Source organism: Scleropages formosus, chromosome 14 (assembly GCF_900964775.1).
Source record: "Scleropages formosus chromosome 14, fSclFor1.1, whole genome shotgun sequence".
Taxonomy (NCBI): Eukaryota; Metazoa; Chordata; class Actinopteri; order Osteoglossiformes; family Osteoglossidae; genus Scleropages; species Scleropages formosus.
The window spans coordinates 25,804,038-25,829,702 of NC_041819.1; the positions used below are offsets into that span (position 1 = coordinate 25,804,038).

The 25,665-nt window shown below is 48.1% G+C and overlaps 1 protein-coding gene across 9 annotated transcripts; it reads left to right on the forward strand.

Moving 5' to 3' along the window:
- The first annotated feature begins 2,705 nt into the window (after positions 1-2,705).
- Positions 2,706-24,210, forward strand: agpat3 (1-acylglycerol-3-phosphate O-acyltransferase 3). 9 transcript variants are annotated; one of them, XM_018739919.2, is made up of 11 exons: positions 12,630-14,028; positions 14,445-14,503; positions 14,712-16,196; positions 16,316-16,485; positions 16,651-16,812; positions 18,074-18,227; positions 18,997-19,099; positions 19,923-19,998; positions 20,371-20,569; positions 21,289-21,382; positions 22,808-24,210. In XM_018739919.2, the coding sequence occupies exons 3-10, from the start codon at positions 15,782-15,784 to the stop codon at positions 21,378-21,380; spliced, it is 1,371 nt and encodes a 456-aa protein (XP_018595435.1). In that variant the 5' UTR covers positions 12,630-14,028; positions 14,445-14,503; positions 14,712-15,781; the 3' UTR covers positions 21,381-21,382; positions 22,808-24,210. The 9 variants fall into 9 exon arrangements, with proteins under 9 accessions (XP_018595431.1, XP_018595438.1, XP_018595433.1 ...); XM_018739915.2 differs by lacking the exon at positions 12,630-14,028 and adding an exon at positions 2,706-2,877 and having other exon boundaries at positions 21,289-24,210; XM_018739922.2 differs by lacking the exon at positions 12,630-14,028 and adding an exon at positions 2,707-2,877 and having other exon boundaries at positions 15,983-16,196; positions 21,289-24,210.
- The last annotated feature ends 1,455 nt before the right edge of the window (positions 24,211-25,665 follow it).

Genomic DNA, 25,665 nt, shown 5'->3' on the forward strand with positions numbered 1-25,665 from the left:
TGTGCGCGTGCTGCTCCTCTGTTCTCTATGGGTACTGGGTACCCGCGGCGGGACGCCCCGTGTGTGTGGGCCGAGCCCCAGGCGAGTGTGTGTTGGAAAGACTCCTGCCCCCGGCCTCTGTAACCGTGTGTGTTCCTTAGCGGTTTTACCAGTGACCAGTCTATGCTTGGCTGTTTTTACTTTAAATGTCTCTCTCTCTCTCTCTCTCTCTCTCTCTCTTGCTCTTTCGCTCTCTCTCTTTCTTTCTCTTTTTTTAAACTTTTCAGTTTTGTTTTCTCAACTGAAGACCTATAATTAAAGTGTCTAACTGTTTGGTAAAGTTTTTAGTGATTCGTTTTTTGAGTATGAATATTTTATAACATGGTACAATGAAGATTGTAGTGTACAAATCCATATTTCTAATACATTATATGTATGTTACGATGCAATAAACAAATTGATGACCATGTGACCCTTTCTGAGTCTTCAGTGTCACTGAGAGGGCAAGTAGCCCTGGGGCCTCCCGGCTCTAAGGCTCTGGGTTCGAATCCAGCTCAATCTTGGGTGGAATTTGCATGACCTCATGTGGCTTTCCAGGTGCTCTGGTTTCCACCCACAGTGGACACGTGCTGCAGGTGACATAGTGACTCTAAAGAGCTGCGTGTGTGTTTGGATGGATAAAGGATAGTAAATGAAAATGCAGACTGATAATAGCGATGGAGTTACTGAAATGCGGTCCCTGTGAAAATACTGAGCAGACAGAGCATCTTATCATCAAGGGAAATAATCTGACAACCAGCACTTCTCCTGGGTTCAAGGATGAGGATCAGAGCTAAATAAGATTAGCGGGACCTCAGCTGAGCTCTGAGGGACTCCCAGAAGCAATCTCCATTAACCTGCTATTGCGCTCTGCTCCATCGTGTTATTGGTGAAAATGCTTTAGATCACAATGAGCAATCAGAGCTCATCTCATTATTTTCTTATTTTCTCTGATAAAAAGAAAAAAATATCAGATGCACAGATTTGCTTCACACAGGAGTAATAAACCGGAGATGCATTTATACACAGATGTATAAATGTGCATCCGATTAAAATGATGATGAATTTAAAATGGTAAAAACAGTGGTCATTATTACTGATTGTGGTAAAGCTGACCATGGAGCAGGTTTCTCTCTTTTCAAACTCTCATCCTGTGACATACAGCTTGCATTAATACATAAACCAACAGGGGGAGGAAGGGGCTCAAACATGTCCTGAGATACCGAAAATGTTTCACTGCATCCTAGGGTGCCGGGAGATGTCTGGGATGCTAGGGATGTTGAGGATGCTGGGGATTTTGGGGATATTGGAGCTAGTAGGGATGCAGGGGAAGCTGGAGATGCTGGGATTTTGGGGATGTTGGAGCTGGTAGGGATGCAGGGGGAGCTGGACATGCTGGGGATTTTGGGGATGTTGGGGATGCTTGGGAAGCTGGAGATGCTGGGGATTTTGAGAATGTTTGAGATGCTGTTGCCCGGTAACGGAGCAGGAAACTGCAATAAGCACCGCTGTCCAGCAGGGGGCAGACAGAGCGCGTCAGTATTTGAACAGAACGTAACGGTTGCTCAAGTTCCATTGAGCGTCACGTGTTCCTGGTAAAACGGGAGTATTACTTGTACGTCTGCCACGAACTTATAAAAATAATACATGCAACTCCCAGGCAGTACAATCACAAAGAAAATAAGCGCAAACCTTGAACTTAATTTTAGTCACATTTTAGGTGAGATGTGAGACTTAGTTGCTGCGGACATGTGAACATTTTAATTATTTTTGTAGCGTTTGGTCTATTTAGTTCTTTTGCGCTTTAGAATGAAAACCGCTAAGTCATCCTCATCTTATAGCAATTTTTTTTACTAAAATGGGTAAGAAATATGAGCCACAAACCCCTTAATATGTAAAACAGCGGCTGGAACTGCTGCCTTTGGACCTAAAGATAAGATAAGATACTTTATTGTCCTTGGTATGCAATACAATGAAATTTTCTCTGGCAGCCCTCAGGATAAGAGCAGCAGAAAAAGAACACTTTAAAAAATAAAAAAATAAAGACTGGACGTTTGAATCCCCTTCTTGAGCTGTAGCACCATGCAAAGTATTTGCCCCCAAAATGCCTCCAGTAAAATTAAAACCCAGCTGTATAAATGGATCGACTAAATGATTCAATGTGTAACGTAAAGCAGTTTGCGTGTGTGTTGTGAGTGAGTGAGTGCGGGCACTGTCCACGGAGACATGTCACACAAACGTGGAATTTAAATCTACACTTTAAATTAATGTGGAAATGTGTTTTCCCTGAGTCCCACAATGTTCCACTATAATTTCCCCCCAACAGACACGGAACTGGACGCTGAGGACACGACGCAACTTTAACCGCTCGCTAAACACACAACTGAAGTATGTTTTTGCGTTTGTTCTTTATTCTGCACGTTGATTTTGAACGGTTTTGCTTAACAGCTAGACAATCGTTTACTTTACTTCGTCTGAACGGTACCTGACATGACGGTAAATCGTTTTTGAGTTTGTTTTTTTTTTTAGACACGACATTATAACTGAAGACGAGGTTATCTGTTACTGTTTTGTCCGGCGTTGGTTTTCTTGCTGTTATTTATTTTAAATAAAAAAGCTAAACTTGTCATTTTAATGAGAACTCTAAATAGTTATTCGCCGTTTCCCATCGAACGGCGAGGGCAGCCGGACCGGAAGTGGGTGCCGCTCTTCTGACTCCGTCCGCTGCGAAGGATGGATCCTTAGCTAACGGACAAAGAGTGGCGGCCCTTCTTGCAGCGTCGCCGGCTCCGCTTTCGCCCGTTCGGGAGCCAATAAATGCAGCTTTGCTGCTGAAATCGGCCGCGCAATAAATCCGAGGTGAGTTCGCCCTCCGGGAGACCCCGACACCCCAAAAGTGCCCCCCCCCCCCTTTTTATTTTTTTATTTAAATTCACGCTGGACCCCAAGTTTTCAAAACACTCGCTGACTGAGCGGTGTGTATCCTAGTTACGTGGAGTGTGTGTGTCAAGGGTATTGGCGGGATTTTTGCACGTGCAGTGGGGAGTCACTGTGATTAAAACACTGTATGATACCTGTGTATGGTGATGGGGGGGGGGAGGGGCGTTGTTTGGTGTCGGTGATGGAGAGGGGGGGGTGTCGGTGATGGAGAGCGGGGGGGGAGGTGGTGTCGGTGATGGAGGGGCGGGGGGGTGTCTGTGATTGGGGGGGGTCTATGCCCCCCCCCCCCCCATCCCCGATGTTTCTCCTGTACACATCACTGTTTGGTCTCCCTGCTGTTCTATGGACTTTTACCTTCATGTACCATGGTGCCGTACGTACTTTACATTGTGTCCGCACTTGAAACTGCATCATTTTAAGGATGTAGAAATGTGTTGGTTTGAATCCCACTCGCGAATCAACCCCACTCGCGTGCCGTCATGTAGAAATGGGTCGGATCACAGCGTATTATTAATTGTAGTAATAGTTTATTAATATCAGACCCACTGGTTTAAGTGGGGGGAGGGTATGGGGGGAGCTGAGACATTTTCCTCGTTTTTCCGTTCCAGTTTCCACTTTTTCCCAAAATGCAGTTCGATGTGATGTTAATGCAGCGCATGTTACACTTTGAAAGTGTTTCACTTCCCAGTTCTGTCTGGGGGGGGTGGCGGCAGCGGAGGCCCCGTCCGGATCGCGACCATCTGACACCCTGAACTCCTCAAAGAGCAGAAGAAAGCCCTCCGGCGCTGCAGTGTGTGAACACACTCTTCCACACCCACCCATCGCAGTGAACACGAGGCCTTATTGCCGAACTTTGACACGCTGGAGCGACACGCTGGAGCTCGTGGTTAAGAGAGACCCCCCGCGGTCTCCATTGCTGCGCTTTACTTCGCGTTTGTCAGGGTGTTTGCGCCGCTTATCTTTTCTTGAGGAAACTGATCTATTGCCGCACAGGCGCTATCGTACCGCGGTTTGAATCGGTCACCACAGTGAAGAAACGGCTGTTTTAGAGCTGCCTTCTGTGTACGATGCAACACTTACTATCAGTCCATTATCAAGAGCTGCCTGTCCAGGTAGGGGTCATGCTAGTCCACAGTCTATCCCAGAAGCATGAGGCAGGTTGTACACCCTGGATGGAGCAGTCGTCCAACATGGGGATCTCTCTCTCTCTCTCCCCCTCCCTCCCACACACACAGAGCAATGTAGAGCCACTAACCTGCCTGAAACACATGTCTTTGGAGTATGGGAAGAAAACCATGCAAACATGGAGAACGTGCATCTTACATAGACTCGGAGTGAGATTCGAACCCACAACCCAAGGGCCGTGAGGCACCAGCTCTCCCTACTGTAATTATTATCTATATTTTAAGGTCGTGGTCCAGGTTGCATGTTGATCTTCCTTCTGGATGGACTGATTGAGCTCCTAGTCCAGAGGGGGACGCTTCTTTCTGAGCTCCACAGCCTGGGACCTTAAAATCCACGTGTCAAATGTGTCGACTCTCCCAGGCGTTCGTTATTACTCTAGTTTTACTGTGGTGACTTTTGTGCCGCCGCGCCGTACCTCCCAACGGCTAACTTCCCCTTTAAGCTGCAGCTGCTGTTGTCACTTCAGCCCGGGGACACGTCTGAATATGCAACTTCGCAGTAGACAGACTGACTCCAGCCGAAGCCTTGTGTTCTCACGCTACCGTCTGCATTTATAAAACTTCCCCTCTGTTTATTTACGAATGTATTTTTTCCCCATCGTTTCATATTTTTTTCAGTTTTAAATGCAATGGATACAGCCAGTTTTTACCAGGGCTTGGGAGTCGGTACACAAAACCTCTGACCCAATAATTAACCCAAGTAAAGTGACCCAATAAGTAACCCAATAATTGCTTCCGATTTCAACTCCACGACTTCGATTGCAACTCCGCAGCACTGCCTAAAAGTTGCACATTATTTTGGGGGTCGAATAGAGGCCTAAACCTATATTACACCTCTAATTTTTGGGGGTCAACTTGTACGCCAGATCGACTTATACGCTGGTTTATATGGTATATTTAGTTGGAGTCGGTACATTTTTACCGACTCTGATTCCAGTAACCCAAAAATTGCTTTCGACTCCACTGATTTTTACTCTCCAGGGCAACTGATGACAGTAAAACAGGAAAACAGAGCACTTAAAGTGATTGTGTGTGATACCACCTTAATTTAACTCACTTCCACAGTGTCTACAGCTTGTGTCTGGTATTCCTGCGTGTCGGTGATCAATAACAAGATGAGGGAAGTCTCGCATGTTTATGGGATGGATTCCAGCAGTCGGTATTAAATTTGTGGAATGAATTAAGTCAAGTTATGAACAGACTTTTGGTCCCTGTTGTATTTGTAAGGTGAGGAAGCGGCGTGGGACAGGTAGGTCAGGTGGAATGGGTTGCGTCTGAGTAAGGCCTGAGTAGCAGCAACAGCAGGTGCAGGTGTGTGCTCACTGATTCAATGTCCTCTCTGACAAGCAGCAGATGGGTGAAGGTTTAGATGCACCAGCGAGCCCCTGCTTTAATCCCCTTAGTGGTCCAGACACCCCACCCCCACGTCTCGCTTCCTACTGAGCAACTCGATACAGCCAGTTAATTTGGTGAGTGTGTGTAGAGAATTAATGTTGAGGTTCTGCGGCGGGGAAGATGAGCTCAGTGAGGTGATGTGGATTAGCATGTCGACGTGTCACCGCGGTACTCGGGTTGGGACCGAACTGCTTCTCCGTTTCTCTTCCTGCACAAACTCTTGGCTCTCTCTGCCTTCGCCTGACCACCGGGAAAATGCTACTGTGCAATATTTAGCCGCTTAGTTGACACTTTTGGGTTGAAAGTGTGCAAACTTTACATTTTAGTTATTTCTCTCCATTTTTGGATCTGTTACTGAAGCAGTTGAAGCTCCGTGCTTCGCCCTTTGAGAATGAAAAGAGCCGAGCAGGCGCAAACATCGTTTTTATTTTCGTTAATAATGCCTGTATCCGAGACTTTTCCTCCAAGGTGGATTACAGTTGTTGTTACGCTGTGGTGCTCACACAAATGCTCTGATTTTACTCTGTAGGTACTTTGATCCAGGGAATCACAGCAGGAGATGGTGCTCAAACCTGGGACCTTCTATTGTAACACATGTACACTTTGGCTGTAACCGCTGCACTACTTGCTGCCCTGTCAGTTATACTGGGCTGTGTTTGGGTTTGACACACACACTTTTGTTTATGTTCCATCAGGAATAGTCTACTTTGGACATCTAGGATAACTGTCTTAGTGCTGCGTTATGAATGTGTGTTAATAGTCACACAGTCAAGTGTTTTTTGTTGGAGCCTCAGCTCCAGTGCCCTCGCTGGACGATGAGCCATGCGTTTACACTGTGCACTAACTGAGCACGAGAAACAGTTTTACTGCACGTAAGTTACATTGAAAGTGTATTTCAAATGAATGCGCAATAGTTTAGAGAGAGTTTGAGCGAATGAACGTCGACGTGGTTATTGTACGTAAACCAGAACGCTGCTGATTAACCAGCCATTTACACTAATGAATTTGCTCAGGTTCATTGCATGTGGCCTCATAAGCTGATGTTACATTTATGATCCAGACATTAATTTACTGTATTTGATGCTCCATATCTTGTTAGATGGGGGAGCGCCGGTAATTCGTGTTGCTGTTTCGAGTAAGTTGAACGTACATTTGTTTGTAACCTAAGGTGTGTAACTGGTTCGCTCCACACCGACTTTTTCACATGAACGCGTTTAATAAGCACAGGCGTTGGTTGCGTTATTTTCCCTGCAAAGTTCAGTACTAGAGATCTTTCTCGGTAGCAGACACGTGTCGATGTCTCACTACCACACGTGCTATGACATGCGTAGATCGCTGGCTAACACTAACGTGTGATCAAACTGTGCAGTGCTGCCGCTAAAGCTGATGGTGTTGTAAATTTTTTTTCTTATTAGTTTGTCAAACACTGGGGAAAAGGGTCCTGGCCGTCCCATGTCCCATTTTGCTTCCATCTCGTTCTGTTTAGTTATTTGTTTTATTCTTGAAGAGCTGGGTGCTTTATGGTGGCTGGTGCACGCCTCCATAGCGTTGCTGGATCTCCTCTTTCCTCTCCTGTAGCGCTTAGTTGGCGTAGGAAATACACCGATATAAAGGCAAGCTCAAGGGCGTTTTCCCTTTTTCGGCCTTTGTGCTCCATTTGTAATGCAAGGTCAACATGACCTTGAATAATCGTTAGGAGACCCCTAACATCCTACTGCAGGATCAGTCACCCTGTCCCCTCCTTCTCCATGTAAGTGACACCAGGTGGGAACCAATCGGATCACAAGGCGGAGCTGTGTGCTGCCCTCTAGTGGCCAAACCTCTGAACTGCAGCTGCCCTCCCATCCCCCAACTGCCCTGTGATGATGGAAATGGGATGTGACTTATCCAGGGTGCTGTTGGCCAGCTAATCAGTGCTAATCTGATTTAGGGGATAAGAGCTGAGGATGGCACTTTAGAGACCGCTCTCAGTGCTCAGTGTCTTCTTCCTGGGGCTTTGGGACCAGCAAATTTGGTGTCCCTTTTACTTTGCTCGTCCCTACTAGGCCATCAGTACCACAGGCTCTTTGGCGTCCAGACACCTGGGAAGGTGCGTTCTCGCTTCGTGCCGTCGTCGCTGTCGTCCTTATCCTCCTTCCAGTCGTGAGGTTCTTTGGACCACAAAATCCCCCGTTACGCTGAGTTTACAGTTTCGGTGCCTCTTTCCTTATCATCATCATCATCATCATCATCATCATCGTCCTCCTCCTCTCCACTGCCACCCCCACCTCGAGGATCCACTGCGTCCCTGCAACCGTCATCATAATCCCTACCTCGGATTTGGATGGCTCACCTGCTGGACACACACTGACGCATCCCTGTCCTCTTGCATCCAGCTGCAAACGAAACGGCCCGGCATCGCCGCTTTTTCCTCTTTATTCTGTCGAAAGTTGAGATTCAGATCGGTGAGCCACAATGCTGAACCAGGGTGCCGTGATGATCTTCACGGGGATCTGTGGGGCACTGGTCATAATGGCTGTGGCCTACTACGCCTACTGGTAAGTTCCACTGGGGCACAAGCAAGGGTTGTATTTGCTACTGCAAGGCTTTGGTCTCAGACTAGTTTCAGTCTCTGTCGGTGGTGGTGTTTTCTGGTTTGGGTGTGTGGATCGAGGTGGGTTCGGTCGTGCGATATTTTCAAATGCCTAGGAGGTCTGAAATCCTTTAAGGCTTTGCTGCGTGGAACTAGACAGTTCAGGCCAGTGGTAACTTGAAATCTGAATACGTTTGGAAATGTTGCATTTCCTGGAAAGGAACCATGTGGTTTGGAGCTCCAGGGGTGTGGTAATTCCAGGTTCTCAGGGGGTATGAGAGTCCCGAGAATTGGGCTGCGTGCACCTAGGCAGTTTCAAACTCAAGGTGTGCAGTCATTCAGAATCCTGAGCCGGTTTGAAATTACATTCTGCAGCTGCAGAGCCCTTAGGATGAGCCGACGATCAAGGTGTTCGTCCTTTTGGGTCTTGCAGCGTAAATCTTTGGAACCCTGGTTGGTTCTGCTGGTTTCAACTGCCTCGATATGCTTGATAGAGACCAGAGAGGCTTCGCCTCTGGAGCTCTTACCCGTTTTGCACATCTCTAGATACTTTCCCTAGACAGTGCTGTCAAACCCAAGTGCGTTTCTGCGTCTGTGTGTTATTGGCGGTGATTGAGCAGCAAAGTATTACATACATTTTTTTCCTCTTTTTTTTTTTTGGTGACTGCACATGATGGTGTCAGAAGTGTGTTAAAGGTACTGTCATTCAGCTGGACTGCGTGGTCCTACTGGACCTGTCCCTCCCTGGTCTGTGTCCAGCTGTTGGACACCTTCAGCAAACGCACCATAGTAAAACAAACTGGAATACATTTGTGTTTTATTGGGTAATGCCAGGGTAGGTTAGGACTGATGTGTTATGGGACAGGTTTCCATGGCTACGTGTTGCGGTGACGTGCAGCGAGGCGGACGCCGCACCCGGGGGTTTTGGATCAGAGGAAAGTGGAGCTGCTCCAGAGGTGCACTGTGGGGGCTGCTGTTATGTAAAAAGAGGGCTGCGAGAGACCAGGGTGGAGCTTCTTCTCCATCATTCACCAAGACCCAGGCACATGGCTGCTGGTGGGTTGTCCTCTGTAGTGGACAGCTCCCCCAGTAGCAGGCCAAAGTGCATGTATCTGTGCTGGCAGTTTGTGCAACTCACGCTGACCTTCCACATAGATATCTGTGAGGAAAAAACCCCCAGCGGCCAGTTCTGATGATTCCGTTGCCTTTCCGTCCTTATCATAAAAACCACACACGCTCAGGATGTGAATTCAGAAAACACACTCTGGTCCTGAGCTCAGGAAACAGATGGTGTTTTTTCGATTGAGTGCGAGGGGAGAGAGGGAGCCGCTTGGAGCCCAGGTTCAGGATCGCGGTGTGTTCTGGTTCCTGGGCCAACAGACTACTTCGTTTTAATTGAGTTTGCTGGATGACCTCAAGATACCGATGTAGACTCATTGATGATTGACTGGAAATAAGAAAAGGCTTACCGCGAGGGAGGATAGTTCTCGGAGGATGAATCCGAAAGGATGTTGTAAAATCTTTACCATAATCCACCATCAAATAATAATCAATAAAATTACAAAATTTAGGTAGCACTTAGTCCCCCCCCCCCCCAAAACCTAGGAGCTGCGTACATGTTAATACTAATATAGACCCCTGTACTCAAATATCAACACCGTGATGTTACTTGTAAAGAGCTGCTTGCTTTGCATTTTTCCACTCACAGCAGAACGAAACAGTCCTTGTCTTCACATTCAACCTGCTTTTTTTCCTCTTAGTTAATCTACTGTTTTGATCAGACTGCTGGGTACAGTTTGAGCCGAGCGAGATCGTTAAGTGTCAGCGAGTGGTTATTATAGTCACAGTTCACTGACCAGTCGGGTTCAGCGGAGTGTGAAATAGTTGCTATTGAAGACCAGTTCCTTTTTCTTCCACTTCCTGTTCTGCCGATTTTGTTTGTTTGTTTTGTTCTTTTGTTTGTGTTCACAGTGTTAGTGCACAGCGTTGGCTGGCTGAACGCTTCCTGGAGCACAGCACTTAATCCCATTAGGTGGTGAGGAATATGATCAGGACCTTCACCAGAAGCACTTCCAGGTCCACGGTTGTTCACCCTGGTTGTATGTTGCATAAAGTGAACTTCTGTGTGTGTTTTAAATTTGAATGGAGGAAAGTGATTTATGTGAGCCTGTTAAATGCGTGGTGTTTAAATCGTGATCGGTTTTGGCCTTTGAAATCCACGCTAACCATAAAACAGACCGAGTTGGGCCATGCTTTGCAGAAACGGAACAAGTCAGAGGTTATGGGTTTATCTCTGGGTTCACGGTCCCCTCCGATCCCCACGTGCCCTTTGACCGCTCTCCTCCAGCGTGCCCTTTGACCCCATATGCTATGTGGCCGATGGGCTCAGAGTACCCTGGGTCCGAGGTGATGTCATCACTTTGTGTGAGCGTTCCTTGCGGTCCCCGCAGCCCGTCTTATTATTTTCCTTATTACTACTAATAATTTATTCATTTATCTAACACCTTTTTCCAAGGCTACTTACACTGTTAGCAGTGTTAAGAGTACCTGCCATGCACTGACTGGCAGCACAAATCCGCCCGAACCGAGTGGGTGCCCACTGCCCCCCCTCCCCCCAGTGCCACAGCTGAACTGTGCCCTGCAAGGTACCCCTCCCTCTTGGCAGTGGCTCAGCTCTGCCCCCTGCTGGCTCTATGCCAGCCCTCCCTGCGAGTGGAATTTCACCCCGGTGCTCATTCTCTTGCTCGCTGTAGGTTAGAGCAGGGGAAGATGTTCACTTTCCCACTGAAAGGAAGGAGGACGTTGAACTTTTTTAACCCTGCTTGTGTGTGGGTGGAGCATTGGGGATTAATCGATTTGGCACCGCCGGGGGTTTCGTGTACATGTCTAGGATTGGATCAGGTGATCCTCAGGCCCCTCCCTGCTCATGCCCACGCTGACTGCAGGACTGGGGTATGTTTGGCTCATGGACTGGGAGTCTCTCTCTCTCTCTCTCTCTCTCTCTCTCTCTCACACACCCCTCAGTGTGCCTCCCGTGGCCCTGAACCCCTCGTACTCTGAGACGACACACTCGGGCAGGAGTTCAAGACAGGACAGGGCGAGAACAGTCAGTCTTTATGTCTCTCTCTCTCTCTCTCTCTCTCTCTCTCTCTGTGTTCCAGCTCCACATCAGTGAGATTTTCTTCAGTTCTTTGCAGTTTTTCCCAGCAACCCCTTTGCTCCCTTGTGCTCTGGAACTGGTGTCCTGGAGGATGGCTGGAGAGCAGCGGATCAACGTTGTGCACTTCTGTTCAGTTCTTTCCATTGCCGTACTGTGGTTACCGTCGTGATGGATCTGTGTGTTTGTGGGGAACACCTCACCTGAGCCTGGTGACCTTCAGGGGGCGGCAGTAAGACCCTTTACCGTTGTAAGACCACCCTGTGGGTGGAGAGTGGTGTGCAGGCCTGGGGTGGACCCTGGGACCTCCTCCCATGTGCGTTCACAACAACCCAAGCCCCGATGTAGATGTTGTGTGGCTGTTATCAGCTGCGGTGTGGGGTTTTTAGAGGCATTGTGGCGGTGCGCTGGACAGGCAGTGGGCTGGTGCCGGGTGGACAGGTCTCCTGGAAAAGGACAAGGTGGGTAAGTAAGAAGTAAGGTGGACAAAGTTATGGAGATCAGAAGATCGGAGGGAACAAAGCTGTTTGTCTCCTGCTGATTGTCAGTGTGTTGTGATGGTCAACAGGGGGCAGCGCATTGTATGGCAGCTGCTTGCTCTGGTTCACACATCTGGAGCCGTGTTGCAGTGTGTGTTTGTGTGTTTGTGAAGGACATCACAGGACGCCTCACGGCCCAGTTGTTTGGCAGCGTCCGGCGAACATGACCCTCTTTGCTGGAGGGTATGTGACATGACAAAGTTGCTCATGCTTCGTGTTGACAGCTCATGGGAGGGTGGGGTCTTTTTGCACGGTGCCCTCTGCTGGACGGGGTGTCACTAATTCACTGTAGGGCATCTGAAGTGTGCTGTGCATTGGAATGTTGCAGACTCATGATGTTATTGTGATTTTTTTTTTTTTTTGTTTAATTGTTAATTAATTTAGCTGAAGCTTTTCTCTAAAGCAACTTGCACTAATTTCTCCATTTGTGTAGCAGGGTAATTTTTACTGTATCAGTTCAGGGTAAGTACCTCGATCAAGGGGACTAGAGCAGGAGATGGGATTTGAACCAAGGCCTTTGAATGCAACATCTAATGGCAGCTGTTATTGGTATGCTACTTAGTCTGTGTCTGTGCCTGCGAGTGTGACGGTTCTCGGAGGCGTCTGTGTCCAATCAGATCCAGCATGTGATTGCGAAACAGCATGGGGTGACTGAACAGCAGAATGCGGTGACCCCTGACCCAGTTCTCCGGCACGTTCCCTGCCACCGGACTCGGGAGGCGCGCTGGTAACCCGATACCCCCTTCCCCGCTCTCTGCCTGCTGGGGGCCACGGAGGAGCGGGTGAACATACCTAGGTAACGGTAATAGTGGTTCCGGAAGGTTTGTTCAGTTGGAGCAGGAGAGGTGGGGCTTACAGGTGTGGCTCGTACCCAGGTGCAGCTTTGGCAAACCTGGTAACCCAAAGTGTTCATTCAGTACAGGAGGGGCTGCTGTCGAGTCCCGTGATGATGCAGGTCTCACTGCCTGTGGGGTGTATATCCATCTCCTTACCTGCGTCTTACCGCCTCCATCTGGAGTGACACCTGAGTGCCAGTTAAACTCAATTTGATCAGATTGGTCGCAGATTGGATTGTATCTGTTGGACCGATGAGAACGGTTTGACGCAGTTCGCCAGCTGTCCTGGGCTTTTCTGCGCAGCTGAGATGTAGATGCGGCCCAGGAGGCAGCGCTGCATTTTGACAGGTTCATCGCACACCACTTTTCTCCCGTTGAATAAAACCCACTGATTCCACATGATGTCTCTCTGCTTGCTCATGAATATTCAGAAGCAAAGCTGCTCAAAACAGGAATGGAAATGCCACACTGTAGAAAAGAACCCGGGTTTAGTTCCTGGTGGTCCTGGGTCTGACTCGAACCCTCATTCTGGTTGTGGCTGTGGGCTGGTTCAGGGTGCTGCAGCCCGGTTCCTAGTGGGGGCAACTGTGCCAACTTTGAGGAGGGTTGGCTGTGAGTACAGGCATGCGCTTCATTTGGGGACAGAGCCGGTGGAGGAAGAGTGTGTGTGTTTGTGTTTGTGTGTGTGTGTGTGTGTGTGTGTGTGTGTGTGTGTGTGTGTGTGTGTGTGTGTGTAGGTTGCCAGCACACTGGACAGGCTGCCGTTGTCATTGGCTCTTTCATGCTCTCGGAGTCCGTCTGTGGTCCTCCCCTCCTCCTCACACCCTTCCTCGGCTCTTTGAGGTGTGTCCGGCGTGTGTGGACCGCTCCGGTTGCATGTCGTGGTACTGTCACCTGCGGAGGAAGGTGACCGTGTAGCGAACGCAGCTGCTGCCTTTCCCTGGAGACGAGCACTTAACCCAAATTTGGGTAGTTAAACATGTGGCTGTGTAACTGGGTCATGCGGTACGCTGCGTAAGCTAATGTGCCTCTGCTCTCTGAATAAATAATGTACCGTATTGTTTGCTTTGACAACACTGGCTTCTCCTGGCATCGAGCCGCAGCGAGACCAGCAGTGGACCAGAAAGGCGAGCTCTCGACCCTCCCCGTGGCTACGCCGCTCTCTTTGTCTCTCTCTCTCGCTCTGTTTCTCTGTGTGCCTCTCCAATTCACACACATTACTGCACTTTCCAGCGATGGTAAACACATGGGCTCCTCACCTCACAAACACAGCTGGGATGTCTGTTCGTAACTTAATTTGTTTGTAACTCTAAAGTCAGTTTAGGTCTCAACATCTTATTTATACAAGCATCCTTTGATTTGTTCACTGTCTTTGTCAAAACCTCAGGTAAAGCTATTGCAAATTTAAAAAAAAAAAAAAACTGTTCAGGTCTTTTTATTTCATTTTTATTTAACAACTTTAAAATATACCTAAAATGACTTAAAAAAATTTTTAAAAATTCTGTAGTGGTCCAGTAGTCACTACTATATTATTGATTGACCCATTAACATGGACAGCCTTCCTCATCTTGCTATCGATCAGTGACCTTCAAGAACAGCGGCCAGAAGCTGTAAATGCTGTGGAACCGAGTTGAACTAAGGTGGTCTGGCACTTCTGTTCTCGCGCTAGTTGCTGCCATCTGTTTGCTGGCTGAGTACCACAAACTGAAGTTTAGAAAATGGATGCGAAGAAATCGTATGCAATCTCAGCTCTCTTTCTCTGTCTCTCTCTCTCTCTCTCTCTCTCTCTGCCTCCTGCTGTAGGTCTGTCATCCTGAGTGAAGGACCCTGTAAACGAGGCCTGTAACGGCAGCGCTGTTTCGGTAAGTGTCCGGCAGGTGTCCCGGTGGTATGCGATCTGCTCCGGTGACTGCAGGGTTGCAGGTTCAGATGCTCCATGGCTCTCTGTGTTGTTTCCAGTAATTTCCAGGTGTATGAATGTGACTGAGGTCTTGAGGTCGCTGAGAATAAAAGCTCCAGCGAAGCAGATGAAAGAATAACGCTGCTCTTTGTCCACCTGACTTCCTGCAGCTGGTGGCAACGCGCATGGGAACGGCACGGGCCGAGCAAGGAGGGGTCGCCAGAACACGTAGCGTGCGGTGCCGTGTATCTGACTCGCACAAACACGCAGCTCCACACATCTGAACTGGTCAGACACACAACTGTATGTCGACACGCGTGTAATCTCTTCCAACATGGAACTTCACCGGTGGGGGTACAGTGAGTACCAGAGTAAAGGACGGCAGGGGGGCTGCACGTTCCGGTGTCATTTGAAGTCCCTCTGATGTAAGGGAAAGCAATGTTTTAAACTCGCCATTGTCAGGCTGTCAGTTTATCCTCAAATTAAGTTGAAAATTACATACAAGGTATTATATAATAACAGGAAATGGAAGGAAATATAACTGACTGACATGTGAATACCATGGTGCAAAACAGGGTGTTGTTTTTTTCCACTGAATTGACACATTATTCGTAGTAAAATAATGCTAATAAATAATGATAATAAATACAGTCGGTTGTTACATAGTAGTAGGTTGTTATATTTTCCTGCTGGACTTTATGTTCACTTTAATCTCTAAGTCTGTCACTTTCGCTTTTCGTTTTCAGCACCACCAGAGCAATAAGATCTTCGCTCGGTAAATGAAAATAAATTGAGGGGAATCTCAAACAAAAGGTTCTGTACCCAAAATGCAATTGCTGACTGAGTCATAAGAGATATGGGTGCTGATGTTATCGTGCAGCAGGCGGAGCAGGCGCCGGTAGACGGCGCGGCCAAACGTCGGGGCTCGAAAATACTATAGTAAGGCTAATGGGACGACTGTTAAGTGAGTCATTGCAGATTGCATGTGTTCCCCAGTGACGGCGAAACACAAACGAGCACTTGTGCATTGACTTTGTAAAGAACTGAAACGGAATTTATTAGGTGCTCTGCTGGGGGTGAAATGTCAAACTGTCGGCCTGCTGAAGCGCTGCTGAGCTGTGCCATGCAGCTGAACGTAATGCAGTGACCATGAACAGTTGCTCTACGGAGCGACTCGCTTCCAGCACCTGCAGATGGAGGTTTGCGCTGCTTATCCTTTCAGGGGAAGCGGTTGTGGATTATGCCTCCTCATCTTTTATCAGATCGCACCGATTTCATCAAAAGCGGCTCGGAGGCATCAGTTCTGTTTAGAGGAGGTTTTTGGACAGCCTGCAAACATCCTGCACACGTGTTCAAACCCGGACGTGGCGCCGCTTTGGGTGGCAATTTAACGGTCGCTCCCCTTGGCAAATGCAGTATTACACACACACTGTTTGTTCAGACAGGGGCCACATACTCGCCGCCACCGCCTCCCGCCATGGGTCTCATCGCCTACCTGAAGACCCAGTTCGTCCTACAGCTGCTGATTGGCTTCGTGTTCGTAGTGAGTGGCCTCATCATCAACTTCATCCAGCTGTGCACGTGTGTCCTTTGGCCCGTGGACAAACAGCTGTACCGGCGGATCAACTGCCGGCTCGCCTACTCGCTTTGGAGCCGTGAGTGCGCTTTCGCTGACCGCCACATCTGCACGTTTTTCAGTTCACTCGAGTGCTTGCAGTGAGCACATTCTTGAGTTAGGTGTGTAATCCCACTCTCCCCCTGCCTCGCCCCTCAGAGCTGGTGATGCTGCTGGAGTGGTGGTCCTGCACAGAATGCACGCTCTACACCGACCAGGCTACGGTGGACATGTTTGGCAAGGAGCATGTCATCATCATCCTCAACCACAACTTCGAGATCGACTTCCTGTGCGGATGGACCATGTGCGAACGCTTCGGAGTGCTGGGCGTGAGTGTCTGCTTTGACATGCATGAATGAACTGTATGCGGAGTATTTTATCTGTAACAACTGGTACTGGATCAGTGTCTTTATGCCTTTCGTATTCTTCCTCCACCCCTCACTGTTCCTTTGGTCAAGTGACTGGCGTCTCTCTCTCTGTCTCCGCCCCTCCAGAGCTCCAAAGTTCTGGCCAAGCACGAGCTCTTGAAGGTGCCTCTCGTTGGCTGGACCTGGTACTTCTTGGAGATCGTCTTCTGCAAGAGGAAGTGGGAGGAGGACAGAGAGACGGTCTTTGGGGGGTTGGACAGGCTGCGGGATTACCCAGAGTATATGTGGGTGAGTGCCATGGGGTTCGAGAGAAGCTAGGAATAACATCAGTTTTGATGTTCGCGTTCCATATGTGGTGTACTCGCACATCTATGTGCAGCCAAAATGAGCCGAATCATGATTTGTGCTTCAGAGGAGTGTGTCATAACAAATGAGTGTGTGCTTCTTGGGATGCAGCGAGGAGACAGGTTTATACAGACAGGGTTGAGCATATCTCCAACCTCACACTTCAACCAGTAGAATTTGGACAGTGTTTATGGCATCTGTGATCTAGTGGCTTCATGGTCACAGCTCCTCAACTAGTGGACACAACTGGGGCCGATGTCTATGTGTAATTTAGTTTGTTCACAAGTCACTTTCACCATAAAGTCACAATCAGTAAATGCTTAACAATACAGGTGTCCCTTGATTTGTTTGCTGAGGTTATGCAGAAATCTCTGACATTACTGTACATAAAAATATTTTGTTAAGTTTACTTTCTGCTGCATTAGTTAAAAATGAAACCAACATAATGACAGAAATTAAAAATATTGTCTCCACAAATTGCTGTTCATACCGTGTTGTTGACTGATTTCTCGTATAAACGTGTTGTTAATCTTATTAATCACTGACACAAAGAACGCCAGACATGAGCTGTAAACACTGTGGACATGAGTTGAACTAATGTGGTGCGACACTCCTGTTCTATTTGGGTGCTCCTTACTGCCATGTATTGGCTTGGAAGGTAAAAATGCTACATATATAAAGTTTAGATCATGAAGATTTGACAGTATGATTTAAAAAAAAAAAAATTAAATAGCTAGACCATTTGTAACATGAGGAACCTGTGTATTAATATGTGAACTGCTCCAGGTCTGTGTGTGTGTGAAATCTAGGGCAGTGTTATTCTGTTTCAGGGCCCTCATCTCTCCAGCCAGCAGGCACAGGGGCACTAAGCTGCGATCAAGAGCACTTATTTCAAAGTTTCCACTGTCAGCTGCGATTAGAGCCACTGATAACCTGGTTAGATTAGCATGACAGCATCTTAGCCTCCTTAACCGTGGTAACTTACTCATTGGCTCAGCTGTGTGTGTGCAGGATACCTGTCTGCGGAACACACACACAAGTATCAAATTGTAGGTGGACGTTTATGAGCAGGTGTCCTACAGCAAATTACATGGAAAGAAGTGGCATGGATTGTAGCCTGCGGGTTGTTGGTTTAAATCAAATCCCAGTTTCCACGTGAGTGTGAATGTGTGTGTAATGATGCAATACCTTCTCTCCCACTCAGTTCCTGCTGTACTGCGAAGGCACCCGCTTCACAGAGAAGAAGCACCAGATCAGTATGCAGGTGGCTAAGAGCAAGGGGCTGCCCAAACTCAAATACCACCTGCTACCTCGAACCAAGGGCTTCACCACCACTCTGCAGTGCCTCAAGGGGACAGGTGAGGCATGTGGGGGACACACACACACGGGCACACACGGGCAAAGCCAGGCAGTCCTCCTCCCGAATGCTCCCAACTCCCTTTTACACAGTCCGGCTCCGCAGGTGGGGGGCCGAAAGGGCTGTGGCTCAAGGTCAGAGGTCAAAGGACAGCACATGAGTCTCGGTGGCATGAAGAGTCAGCCAGTCTTGTCCTAGCACTGTGTCCACTTCTTGCCTTTTTTCTCCTAGGACTTCAAACATAGGGGACATTGTGCCCCTCGGTTGAGCTAGGCTTTGTTCACAGGACACACAAGTGGTGTTTGTTCTTAGCTAAGCAACAGACTGAGTGAAGCCAGGGCCCAGGAGAAACTTCCTGAAACATTCGCTGTGCCTGGCTGGAGGCCCCAAGGCGGCAGGACCGTCATCACCCCCTGTGATTTGGCTTGCTGTCTCTTCCCATCGTGGCGTGTTCAAAGGGGCCAGTCGCCATCTTACCGTGTTCCACAGGGGACAGAGACGGAGGAATCTTGCTCGACTGTGTGTGGGGGGGAAAAACGGGAACGTTCATCATCCTGAGCTCATGAGCAGAAGTTCAGATGCCCTCAGATACAAACCTGTCACCTATTGGCAGTTGGACCATCATCACATCTGCCATCTGTGCTGCCTCTCCTCTTTGCGTTCTCCAGACCATGTGAACTTGGTCCGTCCTGTTTTTTGACTGGCTCTCCTCCTGTCCCCCCATCCGTCCGTCATCGTCCTCCTCCACCCCTCTCTCTCTCCGACCCCAGTGTCCGCAGTCTATGATGTCACGCTGAACTTCAAGGACAAGAAGAACCCGACTCTGCTGGGCATCATCAATGGGGAGAAGTACAAGGCGGACATGTGTATCAGGTAGGAGGGGCGCTCTTCCCTACTGCTACCCAACCATTCTCACTGACTGCTCTTTTAATTCTCATTCTCATTATTAACTTTCTTCCATGTCTTTTGAGCTGCATTTACCATGTATTTTACTGCAACGTTACTGTCGTGCAAAGCAACATTACAAGTGGTGCTCAACTTATGACGTGTGACTTAAGACTGCTAAATAACTAGTAAATAAAACTGAGTGTTCTGGGGTGCAGAAAATAAAAAGCAGGAAAACAGATTTAGAACTGAAAATGAAAGTAATAGTATGGCATAAAAATATAATACTGTACTGTGTATTACACTACTGTTAATAGCAACTATTAACACAATGTGTGAAATTACTGAAAAAACATAAAGCCCCATAATAGCTGTATTATGCCTGCACTATATATAGAAATCCCGTATATATAGAGATACTACATGTATGTTAATTGCTTATATATCCTTATGGTTTATATAATACGGAATAACAACATTTGTAAATTGTGACAAGGCCATTGCAATGGAACCCCATCATAATTTGAGGGCCAACTGTATATTATGAATATATACCACTGAGTTTTGGCATTTTCCAGGAAGGTTCAAGTCGCTTTAATGTTCACAGGTGAGTAAGGAGAGCTGCCCCCAGGACGCCAATCAGAAGGACACAGTTTTGCTGAAGTCCACTTTGTTTCCATTTTTTCCTGCTTCAGATCAGTGACTTGAGGTTCTCAGTTGTGCGTGAGCGCCTCCCCCTGGTGGTTTTGGGACATTGCCGTGCCGAGGGTTCTCGGCCACACACTCACCTCTGTGTTATCTGTTCCCGCAGGAGGTTCCCTGTGGAGGACATCCCGCAGGACGAGCAGGAGTGTTCAGCCTGGCTCCACAAGCTCTACCAGGAGAAGGTGCGACTCAGTCCTCGCCTCCATCCTTCATTTCGCTCGGTGTCACACACGCTGTTCGAGCTCAACCTTGAACGGCGTCCTCGATCCGTTTTGCTTTGGAGCCCCGGAGGGTTTGCTACACCTTTTTAAATGACTGCCCTACTTGGGTGACTGTGTGTGTGTGTGTGTGTGTGTGTGTGTGTGTGTATATATATGTGTATATATAATATATATATATATACATACACGCACGCATGATTGCATACGCATGCTTAAATGTGTAGGACGTATTGTAATTCCTTTGGTTCATCTGTCCCCTGAACCCCTCCCTTCTATTTCAGTGTTGTAATCTCTTTTATACTTCTGCCACCCCCCCACACACACTGACTCCAGGATGCACTGCAGGAGCATTATGACAAGGAGGGCTGCTTCCCTGGGTCCACCATCAGACCCTCTCGACGGCCCTGGCCCCTGCTCAACTTCCTCTTCTGGGCCACCTTGCTGCTCTCCCCCCTCATTCATTTTGCCTATGGAGTCGTTTTCAGCGGCTCCCCCCTCCTCATCATCGGCTTCACCCTCTTCCTTGTCGTAGGTTGGTAATGAGCCAAAACCCGTGCTTCTCTTTCCGTGACCATAACCTCGAATAGCACAGCGAATCTCTTCTACGCTGTTTTATGACTGCAAGTACCTAATTATCACCACAACATCACACAGTCATGTTTACTGTAATCAGAACTGTGTACTAATGCAACCTTTCCCATGATCCCATGGGAACTGCTGAGGACCCATTAAAAGCAGCTGCTAGATCACATGACCTTTATACAGTGTATGAGAGTAGGTGGCTTATCGCTTAGAGCCATCACCTTGCAGTCATGACGTCACGGGTTCGAATTTCACTCTTGTTGTAGTGCCCTTGATCAAGGTACTTACCCTAAATTGATACAGTAAAAATTACCCTGCTTTATAAATGGGTCTGTCATTGTGTCAGAGAAATAATAATGACAATATTAGTGTATGAGTGACAGAGAGAGTGTGTGTGTGTTCCACTGATGTATGGATGAGTGACCCATTGTAGTAGTGTATCTAGCAGTGTAAGTCACCATGGTAAATAAGGTGTGTGGGCTGATAACACTACATAGAGATCACTTTGACATAGGAAGTCGCTTTGGAGAAAAGCATCTGCTAAATAAATATAAAATGTAAATGTATTACTTCTGCCACATGGTGTTATACTGCTCTCATTTTAAATAGTTGCGTTGCTCTGATTGTTCTCTAATGACAGTGTCTCTGTGCCCGTTACTCTCCCTGCAGCCTTCGTTGCAGTCCGACGTCTGATCGGCGTCACCGAGGTTAAGAAAACGGGCTCCAGCTACGGCAACCAGGAGGCTAAGAAGCAGAACTAGAGGTGTCCGTGCACCGCGGTCACTGTCCGGTCTCTGCGCTGCCACCGTGCGGTCACTGTGTGGTCACTGCACAGTCACAGTCCCTTTTTTTATTCTCTTAGAGGGCATGGAAGCACGCTCGGGTGGGGGTTGGGTTAATAATGATTATATATAATGCTGAGAGTAGTAATAATTACAATGATTGCGATGACAAAAAAACTACGACAACAAAAGTAATAAAAAAAGACACTTTGTGTAACTCTGTTTCTGCACGGTGCCGTCTGGAGACGGCCTCTGGACTGCCTGATGGACCCCGAGGATGAAGGGGGTGGAGTTCCCAGGTCTCCTCCCTTTCTGTCGTTATGTCAATGTCCGCCTCCCAGCCCCACCCTCTCTGAGACTTGGCTCCGCGCACCTCTAGTCAAACTGGACTCAAACTCAACCTCCTGCTCCCTCCATTCTTCTGACAGGGTGATTTTGTTCAAGGGAAATGAGCCGTGCCAGCGGGTGCTCGTGGTCCCCAAGAGTGAAGGTGGCTAGCGCGTCATAACGAGGCCCGGCGGCGTGGGCTCCGTCCCCTTCCTGCCCGTGCCGGATGGAGTATTCCTGAGCGGGCAGGGACGCCATTCAGGGACCGTGAATCGCTGGCGGCTACAGCAGCCTAAACATATCAGTGAAAAGGAATGACCTGCCTTGCCCCTCATGAATATTCATGAGCAGCAGACCTCTCAGGAACTCCGAGACATGCAGGGAAAGAGCAGTCAGGGTTCTGGGGCAGCTTCACTGTTGGGGTTTTCCTCCTCACACCACAGCCCACATGGCACTTCCTGTTTTGAAAAGATGCAGCTTTAATGACTTGGTTTTTTTTTTTTTGCTGTTCCATCTGTTTGTTGTAAAGTTTCATGTTGCTGCCCATTCATCCTTCAGCTCAGCAGCCGTCACTTTTTTTAAAAGATCGTTTTTCCAGGTCGTCAGTTCTTGTTCTGCCTTTTTGTTATGAGTTTAATATTTTAATTTTTTTTTCTTAAATATTAATTTAAACTGGGTAAAGAGATGCAGAAATGACGAGAACATGTCGGGCCGAGCACATGTAAACCCTTCTCCCATTAGTGACATTCTTCAAGCGGTCGCAGATATGTAGACAATGATGATGAAAATAATAAGGATAATATCCCTTCCGGCCCACAGTGCCAGCGTTCGAAACTGCGCGTCGTATTGCGGAATGCCCTGTGCACCTAAGTGATCGTGACAAATGGGGGGAGGGTTTGGCTCCGGTTCTTTATCTACCTCGTGAGCAGTAAAACCACAAGGCACCATGGCGATTGAAACGTCCTGCCTACAGAGTTCTGTTGTGTTACATTTGCAGTTTCTCTCACACACTTATATTTCGTTTTTCCTTTTTTTTTTTTTTTTTGCATGTATCACTGTAACGGTTCGCCTGTTGCTAGGCAACACGGATGGCGTTAATGGAGGAAAAAAGCAGGCCGTGACCACGTGCCCCTTCTACAGAGGTCCTGTACTCCGTCCAGCCGCAGTCTGGGAGCCCTGGGGCTGCACTTCACCTTTCCGTTCGCCAAGGGGAGGCCGAATGTGACAAGTGGAGGGGAAGTGGTGAACTTTTCACTTCTTTTTCACCACCCTTTGGGGCAGTATGGCTCCCATTGTCCTGCTGAGGCCCCACCCTTTCCTCTCCCTGCTGAGAGGGAGGTCAGTTCTCCTGCACCTTGGCGCTGTGGGTCAACGCAAATCCTCCTCCTGGCAGCTTATGACCAAGAGCTTTGTGTGCAGGAATCATTTTTTTCTTTCTCTTTGTTTTTTTTGGTCATTTATTCAACCTTTTATAGTTTTAAAGGCGCCGTGCTTGGCTTCACCAAAGCCGACCGTCTGTACCTCACACTGCCCTTCACGTGGTTTACATGCTTCCTCACCACTGCCCTTCTTTCCATATCCTGCTTTTACTGTGAGAATCTGAGGCGCAGGTTGACAGGAGCTGCATCAGCTTTCAAACTGGGATTTTTTTTCCCCTCTCCTCCTTTAAAAACGCAAGATTATTGTTTTAATGTCTTATTTAGTTCAACGCTGCTCATGCCAGCGCGGTGGAGTGCGACAGTCCGTTTAGACAGTTAAAGAGCTGTGGATGTGATCGGTTCAGAAATTGTTGTTCCGCTACTGTGCGCTTCGTTACGACGGAGATTCTGAAGCACAGCGACGAACTCAGGTGTTCGTGTGTCCGCACATCTGCAAACCAGGAGCAGACTTGCGTTCATCTGCCCTCACGGAGGTTTTTTTACAACTTTGATTTTACAAGTTGCTTTCAGTTTTTTTAGGTTGTGAATCTACATGTGAAAAGACAGGTCTGGGGGGGGGGGCATTCAGCCCACAATTGACACGACTTGTTCCAAACCGACCCACTGGATGTTAAAAACCACAGCTAGCGGCCGCCTTCTGCCCACTGCCCTGTGTTTAATGTGATACGCCCTCTGCTGGGGAGAGAAGGGCAGAACGTGGCCTGCGAGTCCCATAATGCTTTGCTGCCGTCCGCCTGGCCACTCGCGTTCCCTCGGGCCCCCCAGCAGCCGTTAGACGATGTCTGTCCAGATCAGAGGCCCTGATGAAGCAGAAAGTAACAATACGTGCATCTGTCTTATACTAGAAGTTTCTACGCAAGACTCACTCTAACTCCATAGAATTTTTGTTTATACTTTTCTTCTGAAACTAAAAATAAATGAGCTATTATAGACCACGCAAACATCCAAGTTTGTAGTGTTTGACCCACCTTGGTTTTAATTGTCTTTTTTTCAGGTCTGTTTCTTATTGACGTGAGCACATTAAAGAATGAAAGAGACGGACACATTTTGGTTATTCTGTCATAATGTGTGTGAAGCGCTGGTCGGAAGGAGGGGAACGCGCATCACCTCCTCCTCTCTTGAGACCTGCCGGGGCTGAACTGCAGCCTACTTGGAGAAGGAGGACTGAGCCGTTACGTAACTGGTGTAAGGATGGCAAATGGGTGTATCTGCTGGGAAAGATGACTAGTCCTCTAAACCAAGTGCATCAGGGTACAGCAGCATGTAGAACCATTTCATTAGTAATTTATCCATCCATCCATTATCGATAACCGCTTGTCCCATGCAGCGATGTGTTGGTCCGGAACCTCTTCTGGAAGCATAGGCCATGAGGCAGGCTACCCCTGGGACAAGACACTAGTGTATTGCAGAGCAATCGCACACACATTTGCTCACTCACACTAAGGGCTATTTAGAGTGACCACTTGAAACATGTCTTTGGACTGTGGGAGGAAACCAGAGCATCCAAAGAAAACTCGTGCCAAGATGGGGAGAACATGCAAACTCCATACAGACAGAAGTGGTTTGAATTCACGTCCAAGCAGGCCTGTGAGGCACCAGTGCTACCTGCCGTGCCACTATGCTGACAATTTAATTGTCTTTTTCTCCCACTATTAACAATGTTGCAGTGTCCTGGATGATGGGTCTCAGCTAGTTATGTAAAACTCACAAGAGTTGGGACCCCCTGCGCTGACTTCCTCAGCGGCTCTTTGGAACCCACACCTCGCTGGTACAAGCACACTGTGGACTCTTTTGTCCAACGGAGTGGACAAACGTTCCACAGATGCCCTGTCCTGTGAAGCTTCAGGTGAATGAGAGGATGGATGCGATTCCACCCATCCGGTCGCCAAGGAAACGGTCGCGTTCATTAGCACCATGGGGCTCATGTCATATTGACTGGCGCAGATCAGTTCCCTTCCCAAGGCACCGTCCGCACGCATCCCCCAGCCTGCGTGGCTTGCCGTGGGTACGGGGGGAGGGGGGAGGACCAAAGACAGGGCGGTCGGGCCTCGGGCCGGGGATCGCTGCTTGTTGGGTGGATGTGAGTAACTTGTACATACACAGTACACTTGCTTTTTATTCTTTCTGATGAAAACATCAAACTACTGTTAATTTATATCTTCATAACTGAAGGGAAAATGCAAGTGTCGAATGCCTGTTGTACATCTGCAACCAATAACAACCTGGCTGCCTGTGCAGTATAATTTTTCTATTAATTTATCATCTCTTTGCATGGTCTTTTCTCAAATGATGCACGGCACCACATTTGGGCTGTAGGACACCAGATGCATTGTACCTGCATTTGACCCCTTCGCGAGTTCAATAAAAAGAGCTTCCCGGAGTTGTGTGAGCAGCTGCCTTATTCCATTACCGCAGATGGGAACGTTTCGTCTTGGGGGACTTGGGTCTAATTTTCACCGGTAAAACTTTACAAATCTGTGGTACTGCAGCACTTTAGA

What these genes read in the sequence shown, in the direction of transcription:
- agpat3 (XM_018739915.2), top strand. Translation starts at nt 15,782, where the DNA reads ATGCCTCCTCATCTTTTATCAGATCGCACCGATTTCATCAAAAGCGGC. An exon ending in GCAGTGCCTCAAGGGGACAG is followed by an intron (nt 18,228 to 18,996) that starts GTGAGGCATGTG and finishes CTCCGACCCCAG; the next exon opens with TGTCCGCAGTCTATGATGTC. An exon ending in AAGGCGGACATGTGTATCAG is followed by an intron (nt 19,100 to 19,922) that starts GTAGGAGGGGCG and finishes CTGTTCCCGCAG; the next exon opens with GAGGTTCCCTGTGGAGGACA.